This window comes from Malurus melanocephalus, unplaced genomic scaffold (genome assembly GCF_030028575.1).
Source record: "Malurus melanocephalus ecotype Western Australia unplaced genomic scaffold, MMel_1.1 scaffold_18, whole genome shotgun sequence".
NCBI classification, from domain to species: domain Eukaryota; kingdom Metazoa; phylum Chordata; class Aves; order Passeriformes; family Maluridae; genus Malurus; species Malurus melanocephalus.
Window position 1 is genome coordinate 2,862,807 of NW_026623250.1, and position 26,607 is coordinate 2,889,413.

General features: G+C 37.1%; 1 protein-coding gene across 1 annotated transcript in view; it reads right to left on the reverse strand.

Annotated features, from left to right (window-relative positions):
• The window catches only part of RAB3C (RAB3C, member RAS oncogene family), a 119,631-nt gene that overhangs the window by 43,972 nt on the left and 49,052 nt on the right, over positions 1-26,607 (reverse strand). Inside the window, exon 3 of the mRNA XM_057389664.1 lies at positions 16,328-16,446. Coding sequence (XP_057245647.1) covers positions 16,328-16,446 — 119 coding nt within the window. The remainder of the gene's footprint in view (positions 1-16,327; positions 16,447-26,607) is intronic.

Below are 26,607 nucleotides of genomic sequence, written 5' to 3' on the forward strand. Positions count from 1 at the left end.
TATTCATACTTTTCACACACCCTCACCCTCATTCTTTAGACATTTAATTTGGGCCTCTTATTTTGCATTTATGTTTTTTTTTTTTCTTTTTTATTATACTGTCATCTTCACAAAAGCCAAAGCCCAACCAAACAATCTGTATCCACCAAATATCCTGATTTACACATTTATGTGGACAGAAATTAATCAGAAAAAAACCACAACAAAATAGTCCCCTGATATAATGGCAAGGATTTCATCTCACTGTCTTCATGTCTTTTGCTTCCCCTCACCCAACCCCTGTTTCTGTTTTAAATCCTAAGCAAAACCAGAACACATTCCCAGCAGACTTCATTGCTAAGGTTCAGAAGCCTAATGATGTAATTCATGGTAAGGTATGTCCACATTCTTCACAGAATTCTCTGTTTTTATTCCCTTAGTTTCCTGGGGTTTTTTAATGAACACAGAATTCCATCAAAAATAATAAATCATGAAATGGTAATCAACAGAAATGTTAAATGCTGATTAAATGTTGAATATTGAATAAGTACTACTTCAAGAATTTATATTTTTTAGAAACTCTAGAAGGATTGATTGATTCCACCCTTGATGGCCTTAGTTTTAGGTGAAAATTACAGAGCAAAAGAATTTAAGATCTGATTTTTAACAGTGTGGAGAACTTAGCTCTCTCTACACCAGGTTCTTAYGTGTATGGAACTGGCCATGACTGTGAAAGAGAAAAAATCAAAAAGGAGAGCAACCAATGTAATGAATCAATAGATTTCAATTAAGTCAACCTAGGAAAGAGTGACAATGCCTTCAGCATAAACAAAAAACTACAAAAAACAATACAATAAAAAATAAAGGTTATAAAAGCTATATTGAATGATTGACTTAATAATGCTGAAAAGTTAATACAAACATTTGTGCCTGTAATCCCTTTCTTCCCCAGGATTGTCTGGCAGAACGTACTCAGTTTGGTTTTCTGTTTAAATCTTACCCCATAAGARAGCAGTGACACTTTTTTTGGAGTTTTTAGTTAATAACAATATCAGTAACACCTAATAAAAAATAGCTTATCTAGATCCAAGTATCAAAATAGTTACTTTATCATGCCATTCACATTCTTATGTCTTTTACTGCTAGAAAACGTATGCTTTTTGTGCAAACTTGAAATCAAGATTTTAGTCCAAGTCAGTCCAAGCCTAGAAGAGATCAGTATTGACTCTGATGCACTATTAACAAGATGAATAAGCAAAGGAAATGTAGAAACATACTAGACACTTATATACATCATGGAATAAGATTATAATTAGGATATTCAACTAAATAAGAATGATTCTACATTCTAATTTGCCTTGACAGGTCTTGAAGCTTGTAAAGCTTAATTTTTATTCATTTTCTCCAACACCTTTATTAAAGAAATCTGAAAACTTGTTTCAATATACTTTATATGGGTGAGTACTGGTGAGTCTTCTGCACACCAGAAGACTTTTGCCTTTACAAAGGAAAAAACCATGTGCAGGAAATAATGCTGTGACAGGGCCCCAATCAATCTGTGGAGTGCTACAATAACATCCTAATCCAATATGTGCACACAGTGCAACTTTACACTTCAAAGCACCGCCTCAGTTCCTCCTTGCTGGCTGCGTTGCAACAGAAACTAGCAAGGTCTGTCCGTGCTTGGGGAATAAGATAGCTTCAGGTGAGGAAGGTTTAGTCTGGAAGCCATAAAAGCAGATTGAAACACTTACTCTGCACAGSACAATGAGCCAGAGAAAATGTCCAGCTGTCCTCACTTTGCACACCACATCGAAATACAAACTGCACTAAACTACCCACTATTTAACACAAGCCTTTGTGTTCATCACCTTTCAGCAACCTGCAGGATGAGTACTTGAAACTCTCCCTTCAGAAARCAGAGTGGGTTATCATTGCCCAGGGAGAAGAGCTGACAATGTTCTTACAGCTGGTAGTTGCCTGTACAGGTGGGAATAGATGCCCTTTTCTGAGCCATCCCTGCACTTCTATAGGATAACACAGTCCTCTTCTGTTTGGAACTGTGTTCTGAAAGTACCTACTAGCTTTTAGTGCTCAGGAAATTAATTTGTGGAGAAAGAACTGTCATTATCAGCTTCTGCTTTTTGGTATGAATATATCAAGTCAATATTGAAACACCCTAGTCTGATTTTTTGTTGCATTGCGATCAAGGTAACCCTTGCAGTCATAAAAGTAAACTTCAACAACTTATTTCAAAAGTCAGACTGAAATGCAAAAAATCTATGTCAGAAACTTTCCAGCAATACATGTGTTCGTGAGTGGGCTCTGGCAGATATTAACTGAAAACAGGACAATTTCAAGACTTATTTAAATATATTTTACAAACTTACACTTTATGATGTGTTCTCAGTCTGCACCATTCTTCTTTCTAGCAAAAGCCTTTCCCTTCTCTTTGCCCCTTCCTACAAAGTCTTTCACCATTAAGTGAGGAGGGTATAAACCCCATTTTTGGAAGTTGGTTCTCATGAAGAGGCTGGTGGTCTCAACCCAGGAGAAAAATTAAGATGACCAACAAAAACAGAGGATATCGATGAAAGCCAGAAAGCAATGAAAAATTATTTTTGAACTAATGCAGTAGAGACTAAGAAGGGAAATCAGCATGAGGGGATGTATGAATTAAATAATGATCTGTAACAGAAATACCAAAGACAAGCTTTCAGCAAGCATTCCCCAGAGATTTTAGTATGTGAGACCCCCTGGTTCATTCCAGTCACAATCTAAAGACAGGTGCTCAAGCTGCCTCATTTCACAGCTCTCACTGAGCTCCCTCTGATTCATAGCATTTTCTGGTTCCCGCAGGTCCCTGCATTGTCTTCCACAGATCTGTGATCCCTACTCCACTGCAAGTGCTGTGGGGACCAGAAAGGCTTTCTGCCCTTCACCTGCTGCAGAAGCTTGCTTGAGGAAAGCTCTGAAGGATATCTGATTGCATATGGTTCTTCCCTACAAAAAATAGAGAACATAACTTCAGCATAGCTATCACTCTGGACAAATATCTTTCCTTCTCCTTGGCCAGCTTAGAGGACATATTTATCTTTTCAGATGCATTCGTTATAAACTTCCTTTCTGTTCATTTGGGATTTTGCCATCTTCTCCAAAAAGGAAACAGGGCCTCAGACCACTGAATCTCTCTGTCTGCTGTTTTCTGAGTAAATGGGTGTTTTGTTTCACTTAGAGAGAACCGCAGTTTTGTTACTCTCTTCCACAGGTCCCTTCTTCCTCCTGGGACATTTCAAATCAAGTTCACAGGACAGCTCTCGTAAGCTCAGAATAGATTTTCCTTGTATGACTTTTTTGGGACAGACAGAATAGAACTGGAGTTAAAGCAAATTCAGGTTTAGCTCAAAGCTTGCAGTTTAGATGGTCTAATGAAAGAGCTCGTAACATACCCCAAACTTCTTCAAAATATGGGCCCTGAGAGTTCTCTTTCAGGAAGCCAAAACTGAAGATGCCTAATTAACTGTTTAAATTTTAAAACCATAACTTAAATGTGAGAAAAAATATTAGTTTGGGGGKTTTTAATATCCCAGTTGTATTGGAAGACTGGTTTACTATAGTAGACATTATGAGGAGCCTTTTAACCTCAGATAAACCCAGACTTCCCCTCTAGCAATCTTTTTACCCATGCTTTTGTTTATATATCTAAGCTGTGACTGCAGTAACTAACTCAGTAAAGAGTTTCCATGGAGACTGAAAAGTAATTTTAAACACCCATGGCTTTCAGAATATAAATCTCTCATAACAGATATTGTATGAGTTGCTAGAGGCAATGTTTCCTAATCATTCTTAGTTACTTCTGTATTTTTTGTAATCTTCTCACCCAAATATGCACATAGACAACAAAACTCTGAGAAGATTATAAAAAGTGGATAAGCGTGATGAACTACCAATATTGATTTTCCTTGATCTATGAGGGAAATGTCTTTAAATCTGCTTAGAATTATAACTTTAAATTCTGTGCAGAGTTGAGTATTTGTGGTTTAAAAGCTAAAAAGAACATTGCTGCAGATTAAGAAGGCTGTACTAAATAAGAAGAAAGGATAAAATAGCTAATTTCAATACTAAACTGTGAATCCAAAAATATAGTACAGAAGTGATACTCATTATTTCTATCAACTTTACCATAGCTTACATATGTAATTTTCATCTCTGTACTTATTTTGCTTGCTTTTTTTTTTTTTTTTTTTTTTTTTTTTTTTTTTTTTTTTTTTTTTTTTTTTTTTTTNTTTTTTTTCTAAATTACAGATGCAGGTTCTTTGTCATTGGGTCTTAATAGAGTATTTGCTGATTATCTCCAAGCAAGCAAAGCCAAAAGAACTGATACTAAATATTACATCAAAGGAAGGTTTGCATTGCCGTCCATTCTGTCTGGTTCATATTTTGTTCTCTCCCTTTCTCCCAGAGGCTGTAACACTCAGCTCTGTTATACCAAAAGGACTAATGCTAAATATTACATCAAAGGAAGGTTTGCATTCGTGTCCATTCTGCCTGGCTCTTATTTTGTTCTCTCCCTTTCTCCCAGAGGCTGTAACATTCAGCTCTGTTACTTCCTCACTTGCAGCAAGCAAGCTCTAATACACAGGCTCCTCTCACTGACCAGCAAAAGAAACTGCGAGTCTTGCTCTTCAGAATTGCTTTGAAACAGAATTTACATTGCATTTTTTTATTTTTGTTTTCTTTAGTACACTTCGTACTATGTACATCCATATCTACATGCGTATCGTACGTACATGAATATCTAAGTAAGAATTTAATGTGTTCGATTAATATGGATTTGCTACAGTAATTCCCTTCAGGAATATTTTCCCAATAGGAAAAAACAACCTCCTCATGTGACAGATGCTACTTTTCTTGCTTAGTGTACACCTGAAAGGCATATTTTAAAAAAACAAAACTGCAGATGCCATGCAGATGTAGAAAAACTGAAGATGTCATGCAGATTTGTCTGTCAAACTGGGCTTGAAATTAGTTTTGTCAGTATTATGGTTTTCCAAGGGAGCTGTTCCCTGTGAATTGTTTTTACATTGATGTAACACTTGCTTTTCACTTGCTGTGAACAAAGCACTGTAAATAGAGATGCATGTTATGAGTGGAAGACGGCAACTGAAGATAAAAAACATTGATTTATTCTTCCCCTTGGAGCTCCTCGTGATGTGAAGTTACAGCAGAACACGTTTGCTACAAATGGAGGGAAGGGAAAAGCTTAGGAAAGCCTTCCCTGGTGTGAACATTGGGAAGGGCTCCTTGTACTATCTACCATAGTAAACCAGTCTTCCAATACAACTGAGATATTGAAAACCCCTAAAATTTTTTCTCATATTTAAGTTATGGTTTTAAAATTTAAACAGGTGATTTGGTCTCTTCAGTTTTGGCTTCCTGAAAGAGAACTCTCAAGGCCCATATTTTCAAGAAGTTTGGAGTATAAGTCATTTTATGAGACCATCTAAACTACAAACTACAACTTTTTTCATATTTTCATGTGAGAATCAACTTTTAGTTTGATTCTTTAAAATCCCAATTATGTCAGGAAAAAGGAAAGGGTATACTAAAGTCACTACTGTCCTTGGTAGAGTTGGACTAAGCTGCTATACAGCACTGTCTGCTTTTTCACACATACCTTGCTGTTTCCCAGAGTTGTGCACAGACCAAAGACTATTCTCTCTCTTACTTAAAGAAAACCATATCCTCAAATCCAATAAAACCAGAGTGCTCAATCTCCCAATGAAGCAATGAAGTACAGATTAAATACTTGACACATGTAATCAATGAGCTGTCTCTCCCTGACCCCTTGTGATGGTCATTCTCAAATTGCTGAAGCAAYGTATGATGGCTCTAATCACAGGGAGAACTGCATAACTTTGCAGAAAAAATCTGTACACAGAACTGAGCACTGCACAGTGATAGCAGTGTGGGTGAGGCAGTTTAATTTACGTATTGAAAGAGTGTTATGGGACATTTCAGCAGCTCACATCTTTGTGTGCTGCTGCACTATTCACCAAAGGAACCACAGCCCATTCAGCCACTGAGATAGTCTTTGGATGTGCGGTGGCCATCACAGAGAAGAATTAAAGCAGAAAGATGGTCCCTCCTCTGGTCCCTCTGGGGAGTTTTATTACCAGTTTGTATCATTCAAGGAGCAGTTTTCATTGCCAGTTCTGCAAGTGTAACTCAAAATGTCTGGAGAAATTCCAGGCTGTTTTAGTACGTTTTCTGCTAAAGCATATTTAATAAACATCCAAAACCTTGGTCCATAAAGCAGGTAAGCCTTTTTGCCCTGCTTAAAGAGACTGCAATGCCCCTGGTATTATGGGAAATGMGAGAAAGCACTGGGTAGAAGTAGAAACTCTGGATTAAAAATATTTTTTCCCTTTTTTCTTATTTTATAATAACATTATATTCATAAACCAACCAAATTAGAAATATTTATTTAACATGCTGTCACCTGACACTMAGGGGACGACAAGTTCTTTTAGGGATCCTTAGCAGAATGATGATGGTGCTAAACTGTAGCTACACCTAAAGCTTTATTTTCTTAACAGAATTTGAGGATTAGCACAGCACAGTACAACAAATGAGATTGTAAAAAAACAAAAGGACTTAAAAAAAGAGATTGAAAACATTCATTATTAAGCATTCACTACACATACCTTAGTTTAGTGGTAAAGGCCTTGCAATGTTCTGATGAAAGAAAACCTAAAGGTTGCTTCACTTGCTTCACTTGCTTCACTTGTCACACCTAACCACCATTTAAGTATGCTTTGAAAAGAGCCCCTAGCAATGAGTTACATTTCTATGTCACTTGGCAATTTATGTTTCAATATAAGAACATTAATGACACTTTTTGATCAGAGGAATTAATTTCAATAAAACCTGTTGTATTTCCCCATGTACAGCCTGTATCTCACATCACTAGACACTTGAAATAGGGCATCTTGAAATCATGTGCAGAGAAAGGAGGGATGAGGGGTGCAGAGATGAGAAAGCTCATGAAGGAGAGGGACTCAATTAAATTTCATACTGCCCACAGTTATACACTGCTTTGCTGCTGACTCCCATAGTCTGGTTTTCTTAACCTTCTGAACAAAAATCATCCAGGCTGCGTGAATGGGACTGCTTCTTAATGCTACCGAGATATCCCAACCTGCAGAAGATATCTGCAACATTGAAATCCCAAAGGAACAGCTACATCAGCAAATCTCAAGCTTTGACTTTGATCCAGGACCATGATATTCCTCTGAAGTTAAGAGTAACAGATTCAGAATATTAGAGCACTGAGAAAAGCAAATATGTAGCTTCAGCTGAGAGTACTGTCACTGATTGAACTCGTGTTGTTGGCTGGCAGCAGAGGTTTCACTTGGGAATGCTGAGCGACAGTGTAACTCTGTCAATATACAGTTACAGTGAGATAAGAAAAGCCTATTAGTTACTGCTCAGCCAATAAAAACTAAAATTGCCACAAGATTGTATGACCTTTATTACTAACAAAAAGAAATATTGTGAGTTGATTATGACATATTAGGGTTTGTTTCTTTTATTACTGACTGTGTGTAACTATAAAATGGACAGACTAGCTAAATTAATTAGATTCTATATTTCATATACTTTCTTTAGCATACTGTTATATTTTCCCATCCCTAAGTTTGTCTTTCTGATAAACTCCAGCAGCTCACCACTAGCCTGTTAGAGATATTTTCCATTTTAACCTTTTGCAAAATAAAAGCCGTATCATAGGAAAGAGCAGACAAAACTGAAAATCTCATTAAGAGTAGCTTAGTATAATCTAATTAATGGGCAGAAGATCAGCACAGCAGCATTTAGATGCTTATCTGATCATCTGGTTTGCTTTTATCCACCTCAGTATAACCGTCAGTGACTATWTCTGAAGAGCAGGATGTGGTACAGATTGGAAGACACATCCTTTATTGAGCAACAGTTCTCCGAATGGCCGAGTATTTACATTGCCTCATCAGCTGCACAATACAAATCCAGTGTGAAATTTCCAGTCCAACAATGCAAGTTTATGGGCATAGTTAAGCCAGAGTGCTCCTCTTGCCAGATTTAGATAGCAGCCAGGAATGATTTGCTAGTTTGCCATTTTTTCCCAGATAAAATATTCTGGTAATTTCCTATCACACAGACACATTTTTATGACTGAGAAAAAGGGTCTTAGGAAAGGAATGATGCAGCCTTCCTTACCACAGAGCAGGTATAACAAGGCAAGAAAAAAATCAATCCCCAGATATGTAGCCCTTCTCTGCAGGGGTGGCAGCTGTAGAGAAGGGGCAGCCACACTTGTGGTTGCCAGTCTGCAGCTGCTGCTAACAAGGAGGCTGCAATGTGTGATGATAATAGCTCATGTCTAGTTATGGCCAACAGCTGTCCTAATCAACTACCATGACAGCTGAAATTATATATATGTGTGTGTGTGTGTGTGTGTGTGTGTGTGTGTGTGTGTGTGTGTGTGTGTGTGTGTGTGTTTGTGTTTGTGTTTGTGTGTTTGTGTGTGTGTTATTTAAACTAAGCTGAACAATCCTATTAAGCCAAACAGGTCCAGTGCCAGCCAAGAGTGACTTGATCCTGAAGCAAGTGACTGACACTAGCTACACTGCGGAGCTGCACTCACCAGCTGATGGCTGAGCAGGACCTGAGTGCGTGATTGCTGTCCATGACTTACTGGTTCTACTGCCCAAACTCAGACTAGAGGGGGAAAAAAAAGATATAGAGAATCCTTAGGTAACTGTCAGTATTTATTCTATTTTATTGTTAGACTTACTAGTGGCAGCATTAGTAGTGTTTGATGCAGGTGAGGATAACTGAATGGACACCTGAATATTGAGTGGCTGTCTAGAATATAAGAAAATATCACATCTATGGCAAAATTGGTTCAAGGTAGGGGTGTAAAGCCTTCTGCAGAAGCCATTTGTCCCACAAAAAAAATGGCTGAAAGGAGCAAGTGTAAGAGCCAATAGGACCAAGAACCACATCCAAAAAATTCCTTTCTGCAAATATGTTTCCTTTTATGGTCCAAGAACATAAAGATAGGAAAGAATTAAAAGTGCCATGAAAACATCTGTCTTTCCCCATTTACTGTTATGATGCATGAATTATTTTTTGGACAGTAAATCAACTGAAAACATTTTCTGATGATGTTTGCACTTGTAAGTCAAAGGTTTACTACTATCAAGACAAAAACCATGTTCATAAGGATTTGAATAAATTCCTATGTGTAATATGCATATTTAAATTCAGAGTTAATAGGAAGAAAAGTGTAAATATCTTCATAAAAGTAACATACTTCAGGCTAGTATACTGCTTAATCGTAACATCAAATGTTATCAAGAAAAGCCTTTAGCAAAACTGGTATATGTTCATCTTTTTTCAAGGATAGTTTTCCTAAAACCATGCATTAGCAATATCAGTGACAAGAGAGGGTAATACTTTATGGCATKTAAAACAAACTTAGAGTCAGCAGTCAACAGTGCCCTGGCAGCCAGGAGGGTCCACCCTGTCCTGGGGGCACCAGGCACAGCATCGGCAGCCGGGCACGGGAGGGGATTGTCCCGCTCTGCTCTGGGCTGGGGGGGCCTCAGTGCTGGGGGCCACAATATAAGAAAGACATCAAGCTATCAGAGAGCATCCAAMGGAGGGACAAGAGGATGGTGAAAGTCTGGAATTGAAGATGTATGRGCGGCTGAAGACACTTGGTCTGTTCAGCCTGGAGAAGGCTTGAGGGGAGACCTCATTCATGTATTCAACAGCTTCATGGGGAGAAGTGGAGGGGCAGGCACTGATCTCTTTGCTCTGGTGAACAATGACAGGACCAAGGAAATATCATGAAACTTAGTCAGGGTAAGTTTAGTTCATCAGGAGAAGGTTCTTGAGCCAGAGTGGCTGGGTCCTGGAACAGCTCCCCAGGGAAGTGGTCACAGCGCCAAGCCTTGACACAGAGTTCAAGAAGTGTTTGGACAAAGCTCTCAGGCACAGAGTGTCATTCCTGGGGTGTCCTGCAGAGGGTTGGGAGCTGGACTTGATGAACACAATGGGTCTCTTCCAACTCAGTATGTTCTATGATTCTGTGACTTTATGAACTACTTCAGATGACAGTGAATATTTTTTTGATGGTCTATCATGGGTGATCTTCTGAAAATTAAAAAAATCAGAAGTATCTATTTGCAACATTTTCTTTCCTTTCCATACTAAATAATTTTTTTCCTTTTTAGGAGCCCTCAGTTGCCGTATATGCTACTCCTCAAATATCCAGGACTATGCTCTGCCCTTCAATTTGAAATTCGGGGATACTTATTTTGATTATGTTGGGAGAAACATTGTGGAAGACATGGAGTGGATCTGTAAAACTGGAAAGTATGTAGGTGATTAGAGCTAGCACCAATTGAGCATTTGTGAGACAAAGTTTCATGATAGACTTTTGAGAGAAAACATAACATATCATCTCAGAGAACTATTTCATGTATGCAATTACCTACAACAGGAATTCTGTAGCAAACTATGGGTGGAAAATGGTGAAGCAAACTAGCCCAGAATACAGAGTTTTAAAGCATATTTGTTCCACAAAGAATACCTTTTTCACAAAGGTCTTTATAATATTTTTAAATTAGAAATTTTCTTTTTTAGAGAAAATATCTATCTTGCCACTGGTCTTTGTCCTCCTTATAGTAATAAAGAGTGAAGATAAAAAGTGAAAAGAAGAGTTATTTTGTGCACAACAAAAGGACATTTCCAATAACAGTAAGCATTAAAAGAGAAAATGGTACATTTCATATATTGCAGCTATTATCAATACTTCAAATTGCACAAACCATTTTTGTTTCTTATATTTAAGTCYGTAAATAATACCATTTATGTTTCCCCTTAATCATTGTTCAGATTAAAGACTTAGAAAAAAAATAAAGGATAATATCAGACTGTGGTAAATTTCACTCTTTTTGTCACAGCATGTAATTTGTGTATCTTGTGTTTTAAGTAAGAAAAAGCATGAAACCATCCACAAGCATGCAATGCCTTGCTTCTCCATGGCTGAAAACTATGAATATGTCAAAAACAACCCAAGGCACTCTGCTTAAATATCTATTGATTTCAAGCCCAAGTTGTTTTATATATTTAAGCGCGTGTGTGTGTTAYAAAATACAGTATAAGTTACACGTGCATTTAACACCAGCCTGTTMCAGAGTGTTTTTCCAGCTGGCTCTCAGCTGTGTGGCTGCACTGAGGTTGCTGCCAGCCCCATGGCGGTCACTCAGCCTGTGCACAGGTCACCAGTGGCCACAGCATCCATGGGACAGGGCTCCCGAGGGTGCGTGGGCTCTGACACGCACGGCGTGTCTGCCCTCCGTGCTGCAGCTGTGCTGTGTGGCAGGTCATGTGCTTTGGCAAAGAGAGATGGATGGAGCCTAAATTTGCCTGGAGGCACTTTCCAGATTTGCTCCCCAGCATACAGCAAATAGTGGATTTTTCTTAAACAATAGAACAAGGTTCCATATTGAGAAGTAAAAGAGAAATAACCTGTCTGTAGATCAAATGTGTGTTAAGCATGATTATTAGACTAAAATTTTACATGTGGAAGCAAGAGGGTATGAACATATGCCGTTTAGAAATGCATGCAGCAGTGCCGACATTAACTTAATGGCCTCCATTTGCTTTGATGACTTCATACACTTGCCCATAACATGCTAATGTCCTTCCCAGTTTGCTTTTTTTTCCCCCCCTCAATGACAATTAAAAAAAAAAAAATGCCATCATATCTCCCATGAGAAGACAGAACATACAAACCCACAATTTCTAGTGCACTGTATATGTAGCKGTTAACTTTTACTTCAGTTGAGGTGTCAAATGGACAGAAAAATTAAAAGTTCAAAGAAATGCTAGATTTTTTTTACTATGTTGTTGCAAAATGACAACTACTGACAGATCTTGTAAATCCAGAAGTCAAACACCATGYTGAAGTAGAAATTTTTGCATTTTTCATGTCTGAATTCTCATTATCTTAAATTGATGGTAGTATAGATACTTTTTAAGATGCTTTAAAACCATCTCAAATGATACCTTGAATAATTTAATCAAGACACATATAGCATAAGAACCCCCCCTCCCATATATTTTTAGTAATGGCTAAAATAATATTTCTCAACTTGGGATGTGCTCTTGTCTTCTCTCATGGCTTCTGCTTCATTCCTGTGATCTTAGCCTAGACCCACTTCCCAGTAACTATGTCCCATGTGTTAAAGGCACAGCTGAAGAATGCACAATCAGTTTCTAATTCTGGTTTTAATTTGACATTTAATTTGTTTTCATGCTGTTCTGTGTATATTGATTGGTACTAAATTGTGAAATAATCTCTGTCTAAACACAGAAGTAAATAGAGTGCAACAGAGTTCTTAAAATCAAAAATTGTCTGCTGTGAACATGTCACCTCATGAAATAGACAGTTTATGTAACTTCTGACAGCTGATTTCTTCTCAAAGGTGACTAGCTCGAGCAGACTGCAGTGAGGGGAGAATGGGACAGTTAAAATGATGCATTAGAAAAAAGTAAAAAGGGAAAAAAAGAAAAGGGGAGTATTTTTCATGGAAGAACCTCTGAATTTTTAAAGATCCATAGCCATAATCTTTCCTACAGGGACATTAGAAAACATCAATCATATAATTCGTGACAAACACTACATTTTTTTAAGGGAAAGGGTAATCAGAGTGTTTCCTAGCATACTGTCCTTCCTACTCCCATGCACCTCACCAAAAACAGAGGAATTGAAACACTAAGATGAAAAGGGGCCTAAGACTTCCTAGTCAAATGCATAGAGGGAAATGGATAACAAATGTGTATGTTACAGGTGGTAACAGTATAAAACAGGAATTAAGCAATCACTCTGACATCACAGCTGAACTAAAATGTATGGGTTGAAGTGGCATGGAGCCAACATTCACCTATTTCTCCTTCAGACTTAATTAGAAGGAATTTCTAACGAAAATAGAACTCACCAGGCCAGTTAGATGAAACATGTGGATGCTGTCTGAGGAATTCAGCTAAATGGGGAGTTTTGGTTATTTGGTTACACCCTTTTTCTAATTTAGAACTCAGGCAAGCAGGAAAGGAAGCCCTACAACTGATTCCTATTTAAAGGCAATAAATCTGTTCCCCAAATCTTCATGTTTTTAGGGTGGCATGTCCAATGTGCATCAGCTACTCCAAGATACACATCTTGCAGCATTATCTGCATTACTGAAAGAAAACGCCTCTTAGAAAAGGCAGCTTCAAACCCTGGGGAGCGTTCCATAGGAGAACTACTGAGTCAAAGCATGTTTGATTTGCTGTTTTTGCTAGCAGATAGACTTCCAGCACAAACCCACTCTCTGAATTCTTGGCTACATATTACATATATAGGTGCCAATAGATTTAGATAAAACTACAGATACTGAGTTTTTTAAATGTAAAATGTTAATAGTCACATGGGCTGTACAATTTGTAATAGCTGAATAGATTTATGCTGACTTAGATCTGGCATCTAGAGATACAATTATTATTCATGTGTATGTAGTTAAAAAAGAGAAATCTAAGTAATATTTCAGGCTGCAAAAAATACCTTTTCATATAAAAAATCATCCCAGCACACTTTTTAAACTGAAGTAGTTTATTCAAAAGTAAAAGGTGCTGCAGATTCATTGTTCTAACTGATGCAGTGCAGTTTCTAGATCAAGTCTTGAAGCTGATGTGATTTGAACTTGGACATGACCAGTTGTGCATGTACATGAAATGGCACTACTGCTTAGAGAGGCACATTTGTCATAGAGAAAAGCACTTTAAGCCTCTTGAAAGCTCTGGCTCAATCCTCCCATAACTTCAGAAAGACACAGATACCTGCACATAAACATGCTTGCTTTTCTGCAGCATTGGTAATCGCTGTTTTTCTTTAACTTTTATCACATTCAGAAGCAAGCTGTAGTTTTGCAATTACTATCAAAATTGAAGCCAGGGCTGATCAAAATTAATTATGAGCTGTGAGATGAGAGTAATCAAAAAGAGGGAGAACATCGGAGCTGCAACTGGGCTTATGACATTAAAAATACAAATAACAGGCAAATCTCTGTCTCATCCTGACAAGTGAGGCACTCAGCATATCTGTCATTCCTTTCATCATGCAGATGACTTCTCAGCAGCTCTCAACACATAATACTGCAACTCCTTCCTTCAACAAAATTTCTATAAGAGCTGTCAACTGTTTGTAAAACTTCTAGATAAAAATGATTGAAAAATCATATTTCATAATGAATCTATTTAAGAACTCCATAGTTTTTAAATATTTTATTGCTTCATTTCAGAGTGACTTCTTTATTTTTAATTAGTATGAAACCTAATTACTTTTTACCAGGAGACAAAGACTGCCAAACATAAAAGATCTAGGAGACTGGAAAACAAACAGGTGGAAAAATTAATAATAAGTACTCCCTTTTGCACTTGCTATAAAAGAAGTCTTTGTGTTAGAGGAAGAGAGATAATACACAGCATACCATCTGGTTTGTCCAGAGATGGGACAATGAAACTTCCAGATCACAGCCAGTCCTAGACAAGACATTTTCACCCAGTTAACCCCATGCTAGAATAGAACGAGGCCATGGACGTGAAAAGCAGGGCAAAGCAAGTGTTCCAGCTGTCAGTCAGGAAGCAGGGCTCTTGGCAGCAACATCTGCAAGTTTAGCTGGGAGATTGGTGCACTCCTTGATTCCCTGTTTTTGCTAAACTTTCACAGCAGCATCTATGACTAACACTTTCAACTACTTCCTGTTAGATAGGAGATTCTGTCTCATGCTGTTGAAAAGAGCAGCACTCACAAATTTGCAACAGAAAGCACTCACATTATGTTTCCAGCTTGTACAACATGGGCAGAACATTCCCTTGACATAACCACTCACATGGAGCAAAGGTTCCTTCCTCTTGGCATATCAAGCAGAGACTCCATTCAAATACGTTCAATTGTACAAAGACAGTTATCTAATCTATCCTAGTCATGCAGGCTTATTGATTCTCTCATAAATGGAAGGAGTTGCTCATAAGAGAAATTTAGTGCAGACTCATACAAATAACTGGATGGAGAAAAGATAGGGTACAGTTTGGAGCTGCCCAACTACATCCCTGGTGCTTACATGGGAAATGCTAGACAACCCATTTCACTGGAGCAGAATCAAACTAAGGTTTTCAGTTATTATTTTCAGCGTGATAAGTGACCAATAGCAGCTTATACAGACCAAGAAAACCTCCAGGTGTTGAGAAGGRAAGTGCCCCATGGGTTTTGCAACACTTTTTATCACAATAATAAGTAGAAGAGTGTGAAAAGAAGAAAATTATTCTTCTTGGATGGTTTAATGCTGTGCAAAAATTGATGTTAAAAATAGTCATCCCAGCATCACTACTCTTTAAGTATCAAGTGTATTTCTGACTTTGTCCTGAAAGTACATAGTAGAGCATACCTTAAAATAAATTTCTAAAAAGCCAAAGAAATATACTGAACAAATAACACAAACTCTGAACACCATCCTCTTTCAAACACAGTTGTCCCATGGGAACTGCATGCAAGAGAGCATGTGGAGCACACATGACAAACGTTTACTCATATCACTCAGAGAACTGCTGGAAGGCTCTTGGATATTAAAATAACTGTAAAGGAAAGAAAAAAAAACAAACCCAACAAACCAATGAGGTAAACTCTGGCTTTCCTTTTAGATTAGCTTTACTTAAAAAGTCTTAGATTGTCTGGATGCTGGTTGACCCATGTGTGATTGAAATGATGTCTCCACTTTTATGGACAAGCTCAAAACAAGGTAATACAAGTTCCAGCCATTTTAGGTTACTTTGCTTAGTTTAACACTTGACTCACAGGACTGATAGAATAATGAATATCCAGCTATGGTTAAAAGCAACATGATGAAAAATTAAATTTAAAGATAACTCTCAAACATTGTATCTCATTTTTTTTCATAAAATATGGAAATACATTCTGGTATCTTAAGAATTAGTCTCCACACTAGCATGCTGCTAGTTTTAGTAGTATCAGTAACATACATGAACTGAAATTACAGAAGACACTATGGTTACAATTAATTATATCCACATTTTAAAGTATTTGTTGTCTTTCCTGACTAAAAAAATGCCACCACAATATTTGGGTATAGGAATATCCAAGCATTGTATTTAGAAATAAGTTTTCCAAAATTATTTACAGCAGATAAGTGATATCAAACATCCTTTCTTATATTCAATATGAATTCCAATTTTTACTTACCAATCCTGCACAGCATTGAAAGAGTCTTCGTTAGTGATGTCATACATTAAAATGAAGCCCATTGCACCTCGATAGTAAGCTGTGGTAATTGTTCTGTATCTCTCCTGGCCTGCTGTGTCCTGGAAAAATAACAACCAAGTTTTTACATTGCAAATACACTGAGAACTTTTTCTTTTACAGAAAGAAAACTCTGATAAGGGTTATTGCATAACTCTGCAATCCTGAGAGTAAATAGGAGAAGAACTCTGCATGGGATCATAATAGGAGGGGCACAGCAATTCTGTCATGGGGTGAGAGTGGAGAGAAGTAGAAATGCAAGGACCCCTGTCAGTCCATATATCCTGAGTCATTAGTGATTTATTTTATTCAGCCTGAGAGCCGGGTCAGAACCATCTCTTCTGCTCCTGGCTTGTACCTTCCCACTGTGACAGAGGTAAAATCTGGATAAAATGCTGGAACAAAATAGCATCCTTAGGACCTTCATTACAATAATTGGATGGCACCTGCAGCCAGGAAACATCTTGACAAAAAGGCAATGCCTAATTGTTCTGTTCTTGTGATTTTAAGGCACTGGTGCTCATGTCAAGGAGCACCAATACAGCTTTTTTTTTTTTTTCTGACAAAAGGAAAAAAAAAAGAAAAAAAAAGGGGGGAAAAAAAGACTGTACGGTAGTGCTGTTAAAATGAGGATGATATCTGGCACAAAAAATAAGTTTGCTATCAGTCCCTTAGCTCTAACCAGTTTTCTCCCTCATCTTAATCAACTGCCTTTAAAGTAAGAATGTAAGTCTTCTTATCTCCTACTCCTTGCTTTGCTTATTTCCATTAAAAACTTTTCAGGGTGGGGACTACCTGTTAATACATTATATGCAATGTCTAGCATCATGTTTAGCCTGGAGAAGAGAAGGTTGGGAGCAGATCGCATTAATGCATGTATATAGTTCAAGGGCAGGTGCCAAGGGGGTGGTGCCGGACTCTTTTCAGTAATGCCTAGTAACAGGACAAGGAACAATGGCCATGAACTAAAACACAAGTATTTCAACCTCAACACGGGGAAACACTTCTTTATGTTGGGGGTGGCACTGGAGCAGGCTGCCCAGGGAGGTCATGGAGTCTCTGGAGACATTCAGCACCCACTTGGATGAGTTCCGGTGTCACCGSCTCTGGGTGACCCTGCTTTGGCAGAGGTTTGGATGAGACGATCTCCAGAGATCCCTTCCAATCCTAACTATTCTGTGATTGCACTAAAATTGAGATACAACAACAGTAACTGAAATACAGGGAATATATAAGTATCTCCTGTTCCAGCAAACCTGTTTAGTGTTTTTAATCCATTAATATTAATAGCTTTAGATGAGACACATGTCAGTCTCTAATTGTAACTAACAGATATGTGCATATTTAACTTTAAAAAACTTTGAAAATTAATATATTTCTATTTTTAATAGCTAGCAAATAGATTACTTTACTCAACACATAAATTATTCCATTTACTTTCCTACAGAGAAAGAAAAATAACCAATAACAAACATATTTGGTATGTTTTCTGAAATTGTTTCTAGGCTAGAAGTAATTCCTTGTGAGCAAAAGAAAAATAGATTTACTGGGCCTACATTTTTGCATATGCATCATTCATTTCATAAACTAATAAAATAAGAAAAGGAGATTTTCCATGCAATAGAAAATACCTTTAGATTAAAAAAAATATATATCCAGGGTCATTACTGAAATGTTTAAACAACATTAGGGAAAATATATGTTTCCTGTTCATCCTAGATTACAGCAACTGTTGCTTTGATGTGGTTTCAGTGATCCAAGATGGAAATCTAAAGTAGCAGGTCTGACAGGAAGTTAGGTTATATCTTTGTGGGAAAGGTCAGACAGACTTAAACTTTTTCTGCTTATTGTCTGAACTGACTGAACTTCTACCAGCTGTGGTCTGGAGCTTGGACAGCTGCTACCAGATTTTCTGGTGTTCCTGAATATTAAGGTTTTAAGATGTGCACTAAGCCTGTGGGTATTTAATTTATGAAAAAGGATTCAGTTTCACTTTTTTGTGTTTGTTGGTTTGGTGTTTGGGTTTTTGGGGGGTTTTACTATTGTTTTTGGGGCTTTTTTGTTTGCTTGTTTGTATTTTTTTTTATTGCTAGCTTCATTTATTTGATTCGTTATTAGACAAAACATCTGGGAGGGACAGGATCAAAATATGGCCTACGGCAACCATGCAGCCCTTTTGTACAGAAGAGAGGTGATTTTCAAATAAATCATATTAGTCTCTATCTGCTCATTTTTCAGCTAGAGTCATGTTTGGTTACTGTGTACAAAATATTGTGTGACRAGCAGAAGCCACTGATACTGAAGCAAATCTTGTTTTGCTCTGGGTGGCTTCCACTGAAGCTTGCCTGCAGATATGAGTGAACAATCCTAGCTATAAAGCCRCAAGTCAGTGATGCCTTCTATCCAAGACACCAACAATTTTCTGTGCAGGTAGGGTGCTAGGCAGCTAGGTATGGTGAACTTAGGAACTCTTGATTACAGAAAATAAAAAAGGAGTTTAAAAATGAAAAATCAATATGAAAGTTCTTCATAAATAATTTTACACAAAGGGTCAGGAAGCTGCAGATAAAGATCCAAACACTGACTTTGGGGGAGAAGATGCTTGTCTGGACTCAAGCATTTGATTTGTGTCAGTCTGGGAAGGAATCAGGTATTTGGTGTTGTTCTCAAAGTCTAATTCATAATGCTATGTCAATAGGATGATTAAAAAAAGAAGATTTTCTAAGGCGATATTTCAGATATGACATAGATGGATGACCATTAATAAAGTCGAGTATATTAGTTCTAAATATAATCCCATTCATGTTGGCATTATTTTATATTCACTTTCTATAAGGAAGCAACTAAAATAGGCCTAATGCAAGATTTATGTGACAAAGTGTTATGATCATGTTAGAAATTAACTCAAATATAAGTAACCAATGTGTCAAAACTTTTGTGTCCAACACATTCAGAAGCACCTTCTTTGTATTCAGACAAGAATATATTCATAAGTGCCCTAAGGATAGCTCCTTTCATATGATCATTAATGAACTTAAATATCATTTGACAGAAGAGATAGCACACTAGAAAAAAAMCCCATAATTCAATATTAAATATTACATTTTATTACAATTATTTTTTTGAAGCATTTAATACAACTACATACATGGTCTTTCTGTTTATTAGCTTTTATTCTTATGGAAAAACTGAGCAGAAAATAACTGATTTCCATATTTTATCATATTTATAGTTGTAAATCACTATGATTGTATCCTCAGGTACCATTACATACTTGTACTTGAAGTAAACCTTCTCCAGTTCAGGTAGCGCTCCTGTTTGCTGCTATGTTATCTTAGACTATTTTGCAAAACCACAGAATTAATCTGATCACTGTCCTCTTAGATCTAAATTCTGAACTATAACATCCATATTTGCACTGACTGATGTTTATTTCTAAGCAAACTAAATAAAATAAGCCTGAGGAAGAATAAAATTTGGCCTATTATTGACTGGCATTTTAAGAAAGGCAGTTCATTTTCATCTTTGATGGGCAGAAAACAAGACACGTAGATCTTGTTGGAGACTTCTTCATTCATGTAGTTAATGTCGGGTAAGAACGGATCATTGTTCATTAAACAAGTAGAGTGGAAATGCAGAGGGGAATGAATGAGAGTGAARGAATGCTTTATGAAAACTACCACACACAGAGGAGAAAAAGAAGTATTTTATAAAGCTTAGCCAAAACCCACACACAAAAACCAAAAAACAAGCAAACAACAAACCCCCCCCCCAAAAACACTACCCAAAAACCAACCAAGCAAGCAAAAAAGACCCCAAATAAACAAAATATCTCAGCAGCTGCAAGAGATATTTCCAAGTATTATATTCACTTTCATAAATCCAGTTTTTAACACAGCTACACAATTCCATTAGCTTCTGGTTAGATGATCCTATGTCTGTGAATCTTTTTTAGTAGGCATCAGATTTTAATTATTAAATCACATTATAACAAGGTTTAGTGGTCATAGTACTTTAGAAATTATTCGGTTTCTCAGCACTGCATACAGCAGACTGGCTAACAGCTCACAGTCCTGAATATTTGGAAGACTGATACTTGTACAGATYTCCTTTCTGATTTTGATGACTCTAGTATGCTTTGTTTGGCTTCTTTTCTTAATTGATTTTTTCACCTATAACAGAAATTAGTCATCTGCAAACATTTTCACGCACCAGATCCTGATATGAATGATTTCTTATTAGAAAAATTCATCACTTTTTGTGAGTGATTTAACAGCTAAAAGGACTGGTAAAGCTTTTCTATCAGCAAAGAACATGAATAGGGCATATACATCTATAGACGGGGAAAGAAGAATGGCAGAGGTATAGACTGAATGGAAAATACTGTTTCTGCCTCTTGTTGAAAATAGCAGTCTGGTATGCTTTTGACCAACTCTCTTTATCATATATTTATCGAATGATATGGAGACAAATAATTCTAGGTTACCTTGGCTCTTCATTTGAGTTAAACTCATAACTGTGAAATCTGACACAGTAAAACAATAAAGCAAAGATATATTAGTTGTTTTTACAGTGACTACATGAATCAGTGTTAGTCCTGTTTTCTTCCCTTTAATAATGTTATGGAAAATTTCCTACAGATTCTCATTGCTACTGGGGAAATGCTGTATTATTGGAGGCTTAATGTATGGGGAATGCACAAGCTCCTTAGAACAATGCTCCCAGCAGAATGGAGAGATACCATGTAATAGCCATCTGTGAAAGTAGAAACACTTAAGGATAGCAAGAAAGTTCTTTCAAGAGGAATCGTGTGTTTCACATGAACTTAAGCTTTTAGTAGGCTGCAAAGTCTCAAAATACATAAAAAAAAGAGAAATGAAGCATCCAGTAGTAATCTAGGAGATACTATTTATGCTTGCAAAGTACAGCCATCTATCTCAACAGAAGTAAACCCGTCCTACTGTCAAGTCCTGCTAAGCTACACTTCATCGAGAATGTGCCATAATAGCTTAGACTACATTGGTGTTTTTGCAATGGGTTCAATCAGGCACTTGAATTCATTTGCTGTGTGCCCTTCCTCTCACCCTCGCCTWGCACTGCACCATTGACAGGAACAATACTTTATGCAAATAACTTGCAAGTGGAGTTGCTCATTATTAACGCAGACAGTTCTGAAGGTGAAAATAAACAGCATTTGGCAGCAAGAATTTTTAATGAGCCTGTCATGAGATAGTTCAGTCTGAAAAACCCAAACTTATTTTTTATCATGCTTGAGTGACTCTGTGCCACTGCATTTCTGTTCTGTATGCCAAACGTACAAATATCTTTTTAGACTCACTTCCTCACTACAAGTTTTACTCATATCACAATACAGCTTGTGCTATGTGCCAAAAATCTGGCAAGAGTAAAGGAGGATTTCTTGGATGGTGTTTACACCTCTGCTTCACATCCACAACATTTGAAGGCAAGGCAAACGGAACAATAAAATCAGAGACGTAAGTTGGGTGAATCCCCACTTTGCAGGCCAAATTTTTCTGTTAAGGTAAACAAAACTGGCACTGCAATCAAGAACTGCAGCTCCTTAGTGAGTTTTTTATTCATTCCTGCTGTTGTTAACAAAACGTTATTTATATATTCAATCAAAGAGACTCTTTATTTCTCTAATATCGCAAAAGATGTCTCTGATCTTTCCTCAGGTATCTCTGGTGTCTCAGGAGAAAAGGATAAAAATAATAGTATAACAAACCAGAACCCCCCCTCAACCATCAACCAACCAACCAACCAGCCAACAAAGACAAACACTCCCCCCCAAACTCAAACATTCATCTCCCTCAGAACTAACAAACAAACAAACAAACAAACAAAAACAAACCAAACCAAAACAAAAAGAGTCATTCAAGGAGGGGCAAGGGACCTCTGCAAAAATCCTCGAGATAAGGGCAAACAGGAGTAAACCTACCTGAAGCTTGCTGCTAACCTCCCAGGAAGAGCAGCTGTGGATTTATATCAGAAGCAACCGGGCAGGGCACAGAGAAAGAGGACAGGGAGAAAAGCTGCAGGAGGAGCTGACTATCCCGGGAAAACTGTTTCTCAACAATCAGCACTTTCAACAGAAAGTGTTAGGCACATAGAAAYACACACAGATGAGCACTTACAACAGGGTAAGAAAAAGATAGTTAAAATACTTATTTTAGCTAATGTATGCTCAAAAGATGTAACACAATGTATTGCCAACTAAGTCTTTGCCCATGTACCTATTTCCTGTCAAATTCCCTTCCAAATTTCTCATGGCTTGGTTTCCCTGGAAGTCTGTCTTTTATATTCATGGGTACGTCTACACATATACACATATTTATGTGTATAAATATATGAGTGAATTTGTATATTTGTGAATGCATACATGTCTGCAGAAATATTTCCATATATATTTTAAAAGGCATTTGGTGGAAAAAAGCCAGCTACTGAGCTTGCTAAAACACTTTTGCTAACCCTATTTGCTAGTCCTCAGAACTCACCTCAAAATCAGAGCTGACAGTTCATTCATTATACAGGAGGGATGCAGGAGCGTGGCAGACCTAGCTGGAAATATCTGGGGTCAGAATGATAGGGAGAGGCCTTATTCCAAGTGTGGCCATCAGAAAGGGGCCTGGGAGGGCTATCCTGGCAGGACAAAGGTACAGCAGAGTTTGCTCTAAGATATTGGCTCCTAGAAAGTCCAGGCTGGCATTGGAAAAATATTTTACTGCCAGATTAGCTTTGTCTCACTTCGTCTATGGAGCTGCTGATTGCACTTGGAGTTAATATAATTTTGAACGTTTTGCTTTCCTCCTCTGTTCTATCTTCTCTGTCCTTTAAGACTCACATAAAATGTCCATTCTCTGTAGTTCAGCTCTCTTTCCTTCTGAAAGCACAAAATTTAAGAAAGCAGGAGAGCACTGTCTCCTTTCTAGTCCAGTGTAACTTGACCTCAGTCACCATCAGTTCTGGCCTCAATTTTTGAGCCCTGCTGCCATTTCAGTGCAGGTCCCCCTTTTCCCACCACGAGCTGCAGCTTTCTTCTGGTCCTGTGTTCACTTTGACTGTGGCCTGTCCTAATTTGCTGGATGTGAGGATCACTTCTCCTTTTTCTCCACCTTTGGACAGTAGCATTTATTCTCAAAAGTAAAACAAATTAAAGTACTCCTTTATATTTCAACCAAGCTTCATGTTGKATCTTAAGCAGAATTTCTTTCTGGAAAGGCTCACGTTTTGCTTTCAAGATCCATTTTGTTTTCTATTTTATGAAAAACATTACAACATGAAGCTTTAACTACTGCTACCAAAAACATATGGTGGAAATAATGAATTTATAAAAACTAATTTGTGCCTCATGTAGCATTGCAAGTATCTTTTAGGAGTCACATTAAAAGGAAAATGAATATTGGACCCCAGATTGTCACTACAGTACAGAAAAAATGAGAAAATAATTTTAGAAACCAAAAATGTGTCCTGGTGCATAATGATAAAAAAGGCTTCTAATATAAACCAAAATTACTGTATTTATAACAGAACTTTTACTAAAACAAAAATAATTTTGGAATTATGAGATTTGGCACTGAATTCTTGCAAAGCTTGAGAGGATCAGAACAATCTGGATTTGCATGAAAAGAAGACGAAGAAATATAAGATCTGTAATAACATTACAAGGAATGGTAATCTTAGAAACCTCATACTCAACTACAAACTTGAGACTTCGCAAAAAGTGTCCTTAAGCTCCAGGAGTGTAGTTGGCAATATAAACACAAAATAGTGGCCATCACACTTATACTGCTATGGCTGTAGGCTGGAAAGGTCATTCCCAATGCCAAGAGACCTATGCCTATTAGGAAAACAAGAAGTAGATCTGCTTCATCCAGAGATGAAACACAGACAGGCATAGATGCTTTTCATTGAGCAGAGAGCTGGAAAAAAAAACATATTAGAAGTTAAGACAGAGTCAAGCTGACTACTGTCAAATAAACAGAGAGCAAGGTGGAGGGATATAGGAATGCTGGAATACAATCCTCTTCCGATTTCTTTGATTATATACTTATCAATCTTTTTGATTAACTCTTTCTCTCTAGAATTTGTTATTTATAACATAATAATGTTTCACCTTTCTCCCATGTTACTCTGTCCTATTATGCATCTCTAAGACAGCTTTCTCTATTAATATTAATAACTAATTTAATTATCTTACACTCTTTATTCAGGATTAATTGGGATCCATGGATAGTGAAAACTTTGACCAGCCATTTTGTTAATAGTTCTATGTTAGTGGCTCATTGCACTGAAAAACTTTGCATAATAGTGTCATCCTGATACAATATTATGCAAATCCTTGTCCACTCTTTAGCTAACACTACCTCTTGGCTATTGAGAGCTATGGAAATAACTCTTTCCTAATGACAACAGTGAGCTTAGCACATTTTGTTCTGGGCCTTTTTTAGAAGCACAGTCTTATAGCTCTCCAATTCTAAGAGAAAAATTACTTCATAGTAAAAAGATATTTAAAAACCTTAAACCAAGCAGTCTTGCCAGAAACTCTCTTAGAAAAAGCCTTTGCTTTTTCTAAGCCTCTGTGATAAGCCTCTGTGTTTAACTGTGCAGTGAAGTTTCTCTCATTTGGAACAAATTACAGAAATATTCCTATCAAACATTAATAACCCTCCAAATCTTCTCAGGAGTAAATTAATGCATTTCTAGGCAGAATATTAAGTTTAAAGGCTCCCTGGAATTACTATGAACTTGTCCTTTTCCCGTAATTTTTTAACTGTAAAAAGGAAAGAAGGCAACTTGCAACACAGAACCAGACGCATTTTACCTACTTTAAGTAAGAAACTGTAAATGCAATATTTCTGGAAGAGTTCAGCTATGGTTGAAGTCCAATCCCTCCAAAACTTATGTGAGGACTGGTAAAAGGCAGAGCTTTGTTCTTTAGAATACTTGCTGAATCAAAGTACTGGACTATAGTGTGGTCAGCACTACACAACTTTCTTTCTACCTTGACAAAATAATGCTGCTTTAGAGCTGTCTGGAGATTCCTCCTAGGAGGATCTATAGGTAACTTCTGTATGCTCTTTCTATCACTAGGGCAGTGACTGTCTTCTGGGGCAGGCATCAAAGATACCTAAAGAAATTCTGGAAACTCTTTTTTTATCATACCTTAAGCAGGTATTTTTCATTCTAAGGCTCAGGTGAAAAAGCACTTGGTATTTTCTGGAGAACTTCACAAGTGATATATGGAAGGTACAGAATGTACCATTCTTTTTCTGCTAGCGACACAGTTCCCTCATGGAACTGTTCCCTCCACTGACAGAGAGCAACTGAGAGGTGTGCTTGCAGAATACTCTCCACCAAACTCTCCTTCCTGCCACTTTTGACTCCTTTGCTTTCCAACAGTCTGTCATCACTTTTTTACAGCATATGAGTCCATTGCAGCTTTCAAAAAAGTTATTGACAAAGATGCGATTCAAGAAAGACTAAAAATTAGACTTCGAATATCTCCTCTAGTTCTTTCAAAGCAAATCTTTAATTACTAAATCTTGCAAGATACTGGAAAGCGCATTTTCCTTACCCTTAACTATTTTTGTTTCCTTGTGGAAGAATTAAGAGGACTCATTCCCTATAACATAAAGATACTTTTGTTATCAATATGCTGCTAGATTTATCTACACATAAGATTTATCTATTAATTTGGGGAAATTGTAAATTGGACTGAAGTCACCAAAAAGAAAATCTCATCAAAGCAAGACGGAATTCTTTGATAAACTATAAGCATTCTAAAAATCTCTTCACTGTGGAAAGAAAGGTTGAAGATGTGCCAAATAGAACCAACAATTAAATCTGTGGGGTTTTGTCCAAAAATTATATTATTTTCATACAAAACTAAGGTTGTTGTGTTCTCACTTGCCAATAAATACCTCTGAACTATGGCTGCATATCAAAAGATCGTGCTTAGAACCCTTCTCCAATGTCCTGGTATTTGAGAGACATGCAATTGAAGAAAGTACAGGTTATTCTAACCAGAAAATATTTCTTTATCATGAAAATGTGTCAGCAGTGAACAGTGTTTAATGCACAACCATTAATCGTGTATCCTTTATTTTGTTCTAGTTTAAAACATTAAATTATTAAAGAGCAAGTGGTAAAAAGAAGTTAAATATGTCAGGTGTGATTAATCTATGAATCTTGCATTATTTCAA